The sequence below is a fragment of the Pygocentrus nattereri genome, chromosome 1 (genome assembly GCF_015220715.1).
Source record: "Pygocentrus nattereri isolate fPygNat1 chromosome 1, fPygNat1.pri, whole genome shotgun sequence".
Lineage (NCBI taxonomy): Eukaryota > Metazoa > Chordata > Actinopteri > Characiformes > Serrasalmidae > Pygocentrus > Pygocentrus nattereri.
This window is the reverse complement of record NC_051211.1, coordinates 56,590,787-56,598,703: the sequence shown is the minus strand read 5'-3', so window position 1 is coordinate 56,598,703 and position 7,917 is coordinate 56,590,787. Positions and strand designations below refer to the sequence as shown.

The 7,917-nt window shown below is 41.7% G+C and overlaps 2 protein-coding genes across 5 annotated transcripts in view; one reads left to right on the top strand and one right to left on the bottom strand.

Moving 5' to 3' along the window:
* The window catches only part of cacna2d4a (calcium channel, voltage-dependent, alpha 2/delta subunit 4a), a 230,781-nt gene that overhangs the window by 89,213 nt on the left and 133,651 nt on the right, over positions 1-7,917 (top strand). For all 3 annotated transcript variants that reach the window (XM_037542278.1, XM_037542276.1, XM_037542274.1), the window contains one exon: positions 3,811-3,879. In XM_037542278.1, coding sequence (XP_037398175.1) covers positions 3,811-3,879 — 69 coding nt within the window. The remainder of the gene's footprint in view (positions 1-3,810; positions 3,880-7,917) is intronic.
* Positions 1-7,917, bottom strand: part of lrtm2a (leucine-rich repeats and transmembrane domains 2a) — a 97,168-nt gene that overhangs the window by 25,558 nt on the left and 63,693 nt on the right. The gene's annotated exons all lie outside the window — the stretch shown is intronic.

The following is a 7,917-nucleotide window of genomic DNA, read 5'->3' as shown; positions in this document are numbered from 1 at the left end:
CTCCTCATAGTTTCGAGTTGTTTGATATTCCACAAAATTTATTTCCAAAACTTTTTCAGCTTGAGGAGTAAAATAAAAACGGCTCCAACCTCCAGATGATCAGGATAGCGTGAGTCAGGCATCATGAGCTCCACACTAACACCTTTCACCGTCTCTTACCGTCTAATTCTGACTGAATTACTGCCTCCACTGTTCTCACCGCCGGTTTCTGTCAGACCTGAGTCGTTTCTTTGCTCGACAGAAGATGGAGTGCATGGGTGTGTTTGGCTGAAGGCTGTGTCAGTCATTAATGTCGGTAAACTGAACAGTGGGGGGCTTATTACATGCTAAGGCTTATTATTCAGTTGCTACAGGGACTTCAGTGCAGACTGGCTGAGCTGACGAGTGGGGCTGAATTAATCTAAGGTCCTTTATTGCATCTCAGCAGAAATCCACACCACTAACTGTTACATAAGGCAAATTACTGGCTGGTGGGTTATAAACAGGTAGATTCATAACCTCAAACACAAAGCAATGAAATAAACACAGCAATAACTGCCTGGACACATTCCGGGTGAGTCTAGACTTCCACTCAGGTTCTCTTGATCACGACCAAATCAGAAAGACATTCTTTCACTCTTGCATTTTCGTTCTGATTCACTTTACATTCACACTGACATTTAATGTTGACACAAAAGATGTAAACAAAAGTCATACAAATAAACGCTCACGACTGATTGGGCAGATTTAATAACATGCAATTGAAAAACTCTCTGAATCGTCCTGTTGCCTGTTAACAATACAGATCAAATACTCAGGCTGAGATTAATAACTGATCACATTGATTTATCAGTCTACTCAGGCTTTAGCAGAGCTCAGTAACGCTGAGATTAATAACTGATCACATTGATTTATCAGTCTACTCAGGCTTTAGCAGAGCTCAGTAACGCTGAGATTAATAACTGATCACATTGATTTATCAGTCTACTCAGACTTTAGCAGAGCTCAGTAACGCTGAGATTAATAACTGATCACATTGATTTATCAGTCTACTCAGACTTTAGCAGAGCTCAGTAACACTGAGATTAATAACTGATCACATTGATTTATCAGTCTACTCAGGCTTTAGCAGAGCTCAGTAACACTGAGATTAATAACTGATCACATTGATTTATCAGTCTACTCAGGCTTTAGCAGAGCTCAGTAACGCTGAGATTAATAACTGATCACATTGATTTATCAGTCTACTCAGGCTTTAGCAGAGCTCAGTAACACTGAGATTAATAACCGATCACATTGATTTATCAGTCTACTCAGGCTTTAGCAGAGCTCAGTAACGCTGAGATTAATAACCGATCACATTGATTTATCAGTCTACTCAGGCTTTAGCAGAGCTCAGTAACACTGAGATTAATAACCGATCACATTGATTTATCAGTCTACTCAGGCTTTAGCAGAGCTCAGTAACTCTGAGATTAATAACCGATCACATTGATTTATCAGTCTACTCAGGCTTTAGCAGAGCTCAGTAACACTGAGATTAATAACCGATCACATTGATTTATCAGTCTACTCAGGCTTTAGCAGAGCTCAGTAACACTGAGATTAATAACCGATCACATTGATTTATCAGTCTACTCAGGCTTTAGCAGAGCTCAGTAACACTGAGATTAATAACTGATCACATTGATTTATCAGTCTACTCAGGCTTTAGCAGAGCTCAGTAACGCTGAGATTAATAACCGATCACATTGATTATCAGTCTACTCAGACTTTAGCAGCGCTCAGTAACACTGAGATTAATAACTGATCACATTGATTTATCAGTCTACTCAGGCTTTAGCAGAGCTCAGTAACGCTGAGATTAATAACCGATCACATTGATTTATCAGTCTACTCAGGCTTTAGCAGAGCTCAGTAACGCTGAGATTAATAACTGATCACATTGATTTATCAGTCTACTCAGGCTTAAGCAGAGCTCAGTTACACTGAGATTAATAACTGATCACATTGATTTATCAGTCTACTCAGACTTTAGCAGAGCTCAGTAACACAGATTAATAACTGATCACATTGATTTATCAGTCTACTCAGGCTTTAGCAGAGCTCAGTAACGCTGAGATTAATAACCGATCACATTGATTTATCAGTCTACTCAGGCTTTAGCAGAGCTCAGTAACGCTGAGATTAATAACTGATCACATTGATTTATCAGTCTACTCAGGCTTTAGCAGAGCTCAGTAACGCTGAGATTAATAACCGATCACATTGATTTATCAGTCTACTCAGGCTTTAGCAGAGCTCAGTAACGCTGAGATTAATAACCGATCACATTGATTTATCAGTCTACTCAGGCTTTAGCAGAGCTCAGTAACACTGAGATTAATAACCGATCACATTGATTTATCAGTCTACTCAGGCTTTAGCAGAGCTCAGTAACGCTGAGATTAATAACCGATCACATTGATTTATCAGTCTACTCAGACTTTAGCAGAGCTCAGTAACGCTGAGATTAATAACCGATCACATTGATTTATCAGTCTACTCAGGCTTTAGCAGAGCTCAGTAACACTGAGATTAATAACCGATCACATTGATTTATCAGTCTACTCAGGCTTTAGCAGAGCTCAGTAACGCTGAGATTAATAACCGATCACATTGATTTATCAGTCTACACAGGCTTTAGCAGAGCTCAGTAACACTGAGATTAATAACTGATCACATTGATTTATCAGTCTACTCAGGCTTTAGCAGAGCTCAGTAACGCTGAGATTAATAACCGATCACATTGATTTATCAGTCTACTCAGACTTTAGCAGAGCTCAGTAACACTGAGATTAATAACCGATCACATTGATTTATCAGTCTACTCAGGCTTTAGCAGAGCTCAGTAACGCTGAGATTAATAACCGATCACATTGATTTATCAGTCTACTCAGGCTTTAGCAGAGCTCAGTAACGCTGAGATTAATAACTGATCACATTGATTTATCAGTCTACTCAGGCTTTAGCAGAGCTCAGTAACGCTGAGATTAATAACTGATCACATTGATTTATCAGTCTACTCAGGCTTTAGCAGAGCTCAGTAACTCTGAGATTAATAACTGATCACATTGATTTATCAGTCTACTCAGGCTTTAGCAGAGCTCAGTAACGCTGAGATTAATAACTGATCACATTGATTTATCAGTCTACTCAGGCTTTAGCAGAGCTCAGTAACGCTGAGATTAATAACCGATCACATTGATTTATCAGTCTACTCAGGCTTTAGCAGAGCTCAGTAACACTGAGATTAATAACCGATCACATTGATTTATCAGTCTACTCAGACTTTAGCAGAGCTCAGTAACGCTGAGATTAATAACCGATCACATTGATTTATCAGTCTACTCAGGCTTTAGCAGAGCTCAGTAACGCTGAGATTAATAACCGATCACATTGATTTATCAGTCTACTCAGGCTTTAGCAGAGCTCAGTAACGCTGAGATTAATAACCGATCGCATTGATTTATCAGTCTACTCAGGCTTTAGCAGAGCTCAGTAACACTGAGATTAATAACTGATCACATTGATTGATCAGTCTACTCAGGCTGATATCTTTTGATGAAGCTATAAACTAAAAGTCTAGAATTTCAGTGGAATTCCCCTTTAAGCTTTGTTGCATTGCATGAATGTGAGGCTGGTTTTCCGGCCGGTCTGCTCGGAGAGCCTTTGATTGCTCGGCGGAGGATTGGAGTGAATCTCCGGGGTGAATCTCTGGATCAGTGAGAGTGATTTTCAGCGCACTCTGATGTGTGTTTGTACTGAGACGTGTGTCTTTCTGTGTGGCAGACGGGAGAATCTTGATCGCCGCCACCTCTGTCACTGTGACACTTGGCCCGAGAACAGCTGTGGCTGGAGGTAGGACATCAATTCTTCCATTTCTTCTCCTGACCCCTCCTCCCTCCTGGCTCCGCCCCTTCATACACATCCCGCTAAGCTGTGTGCTTAGCTTTTCACTTTGATCTGTGAGCTTGTGCGTCGTGTGTCCTCCACTGATCGCAGAGCTTCTGATAGAAATGAACACAGCAACATAAACCTTCAGCCACTTAGCTCCACTCTTTCTTTCTTTCTTTCTTTCTTTCTTTCTTTCTTTCTTTCTTTCTTTCTTTTCTTCATTTCACTATAATTTCAGTTTTATTCATTACTTTTGTGCATGTTTAGTAGTTTGCAGTAGGTTGTAACAGTGCACTGCAACATAGGTGAGCTGATCTGTTTTGATCACATTTATTTCTATTTACCATTTTAATATTATTTATTTAAATACATACATATACTGTATATGTACATGTTGTTTATTTTATGTATGTACTTCCTTTATGGATATTTTAATGTTTTGTAAATTATAGTTACTTTTTAAGTAAACTTTCAACAAATATCTCGTAAGTTCAGTAAATAACTGGTTGTTTCCAAAGTCATTGAGTAAATATGTTAATATTGATTTCAGTTTTGACCAAAATAATGGTGATCGGGTCGTCCTGATTTTTGGTGATAGTGATCGGGTCGTCCTGATTTTTGGTGATAGTGATCGGGTCGTCCTGATTTTTGGTGATAGTGATCGGTCGTCCTGATTTTTGGTGATAGTGATCGGGTCGTCCTGATTTTTGGTGATAGTGATCGGGTCGTCCTGATTTTTGGTGATAGTGATCGGGTCGTCCTGATTTTTGGTGATGGTGATCGGGTCGTCCTGATTTTTGGTGATAGTGATCGGGTCGTCCTGATTTTTGGTGATAGTGATCGGGTCGTCCTGATTTTTGGTGATGGTGATCGGGTCGTCCTGATTTTTGGTGATAGTGATCGGGTCGTCCTGATTTTTGGTGATGGTGATCGAGTCGTCTTGATTTTTGGTGATGGTGATCGAGTAGTCGTGATTTTTGGTGATGGTGATCGAGTCGTCCTGATTTTTGGTGATGGTGATCGAGTCGTCTTGATTTTTGGTGATGGTGATCGAGTAGTCGTGATTTTTGGTGATGGTGATCGAGTAGTCGTGATTTTTGGTGATGGTGATCGAGTAGTCGTGATTTTTGGTGATGGTGATCGAGTCGTCCTGATTTTTGGTGATGGTGATCGAGTCGTCCTGATTTTTGGTGATGGTGATCGAGTCGTCCTGATTTTTGGTGATGGTGATCGAGTAGTCGTGATTTTTGGTGATAGTGATCGGGTCGTCCTGATTTTTGGTGATGGTGATCGAGTCGTCTTGATTTTTGGTGATGGTGATCGAGTAGTCGTGATTTTTGGTGATGGTGATCGAGTAGTCGTGATTTTTGGTGATGGTGATCGAGTAGTCGTGATTTTTGGTGATGGTGATCGAGTCGTCCTGATTTTTGGTGATGGTGATCGAGTCGTCCTGATTTTTGGTGATGGTGATCGGGTCGTCCTGATTTTTGGTGATGGTGATCGAGTAGTCGTGATTTTTGGTGATGGTGATCGAGTCGTCCTGATTTTTGGTGATGGTGATCGAGTCGTCTTGATTTTTGGTGATGGTGATCGGGTCGTCCTGATTTTTGGTGATGGTGATCGAGTCGTCTTGATTTTTGGTGATGGTGATCGAGTCGTCGTGATTTTTGGTGATGGTGATCGAGTCGTCCTGATTTTTGGTGATGGTGATCGAGTCGTCTTGATTTTTGGTGATGGTGATCGGGTCGTCCTGATTTTTGGTGATGGTGATCGGGTCGTCCTGATTTTTGGTGATGGTGATCGAGTCGTCTTGATTTTTGGTGATGGTGATCGGGTCGTCCTGATTTTTGGTGATGGTGATCGAGTAGTCGTGATTTTTGGTGATAGTGATCGAGTCGTCCTGATTTTTGGTGATGGTGATCGAGTCGTCTTGATTTTTGGTGATGGTGATCGGGTCGTCCTGATTTTTGGTGATGGTGATCGAGTAGTCGTGATTTTTGGTGATGGTGATCGAGTCGTCCTGATTTTTGGTGATGGTGATCGAGTCGTCCTGATTTTTGGTGATGGTGATCGGGTCGTCCTGATTTTTGGTGATGGTGATCGAGTAGTCGTGATTTTTGGTGATGGTGATCGAGTCGTCTTGATTTTTGGTGATGGTGATCGAGTCGTCCTGATTTTTGGTGATGGTGATCGAGTCGTCTTGATTTTTGGTGATGGTGATCGAGTCGTCCTGATTTTTGGTGATGGTGATCGGGTCGTCCTGATTTTTGGTGATGGTGATCGAGTCGTCTTGATTTTTGGTGATGGTGATCGAGTCGTCCTGATTTTTGGTGATGGTGATCGAGTCGTCCTGATTTTTGGTGATGGTGATCGAGTCGTCTTGATTTTTGGTGATGGTGATCGAGTCGTCCTGATTTTTGGTGATGGTGATCGAGTCGTCCTGATTTTTGGTGATGGTGATCGAGTCGTCTTGATTTTTGGTGATGGTGATCGAGTCGTCCTGATTTTTGGTGATGGTGATCGGGTCGTCCTGATTTTTGGTGATGGTGATCGAGTAGTCTTGATTTTTGGCAAGAAAGAAAGTGAGGCATTTCTTCTGGAAGTACATTGTTCTTTGGCTTGGTCTGTCTGTGGGGTAGTGGAGGCACGATGGACGAGTTGCTGCTACAGGAATCCAACATCATTATAAACAGACAAGAAACTAAAAACTGAAAGCGAGTCGTCTCTCAGTCTCCCAGCGAGAAGCTTCACGGATTCGTCGGAGTTGAAGGTGCTAAAAGGTCCTCACGTGCACAGTCCTGTTGATTTTCAGAGTAAAATATGTTGCGTTTCATTTGAATTCTAAACGCTGTTCAGACCAAAGACATCTAACCCAAAGATTTGTGGAAAAGATGAGTATCTGATGCTCTGTTGCCACTGGTTGCGGGAACCGGGCTGTCTCTGAGATGGTCAGTCATCTCTTCATGAGCTGAATGTGTACATATAGAACGGCTCGTTCTGAGTTCTGAAATGAGGCCGAGGCACGTTTTCGACCTTGTGTAGAAAACGGTATGTGACATTTTATGTAAAAATCATATAATCATGGTTTGACATTGTTTGATGTCCTGTATTTAAAACAAAGGGAAAGCTCAAATCTGAATAAAGCATCGTTCGGCTTTTTAATGTAAAAGGTTGTGCAAAATAAAACAGAGAACAAAAGAACTGACAGTCCAAAACAGGTGGAGTGGTTAATACATGTTGGTTGGTTGGTGTAGTGGGTAACACCTCTGCCTTCCACCATGTAGACTGGGATTCAATCCCGACCTGGATAAACATCCTACGCAATACCAATAAGAGTCCGTGGGCACAAGTTCTCTGTGTAAAAGAATGATCACATTGTAAGTCGCTCTGGATAGGAGCGTCTGCCAAATGTAGTAAGTGAACGCATGGTTTTACGTTGGAGGGTCTCGTTTGAAGTCATTAATAATTTTTCATACGCACATTTAACTGCATGTTTAAATTCTGTATGAATGTGCCGAGGTTTCTCCGTTCAGTGAGCCACTCAAAGCTGTTACAGGGATCTCACCCTGTGCCGCATTGTAACCACGGCAACGACATAAAACCCAACGAGCCCAGAGAGAACAGAGAATAGCACAATTCAGTCCATTCAGAACAGCCGCTGGACATCATCACAGTTACTGTACGTCATGAAATCTGCCCAGTCAGCCGTCTGACTCTGCTTTGGCCCGGGCCAAGAGGACCAAGTGACAAGTACAGTATAAGCACATCCTAAGTTAAGACTTCCTCTACAAGCCTAAACGTGACATTCTTCTGCAGTGAGTGTGTTATTCACTGGATTTCACAGAATGAAGGAATCAGATCTATTAAATGAGCTGTAGTGTGACGGCTGGGGAACAGCCAGGCGCGCAGAGCAGACTACAGTAGAACACGTTTAATTCGGGAGGATCCAGAACCAGAACAGGGTCCAGAACAGGGTCGATACACAGAAGAGCAAACAGAGTC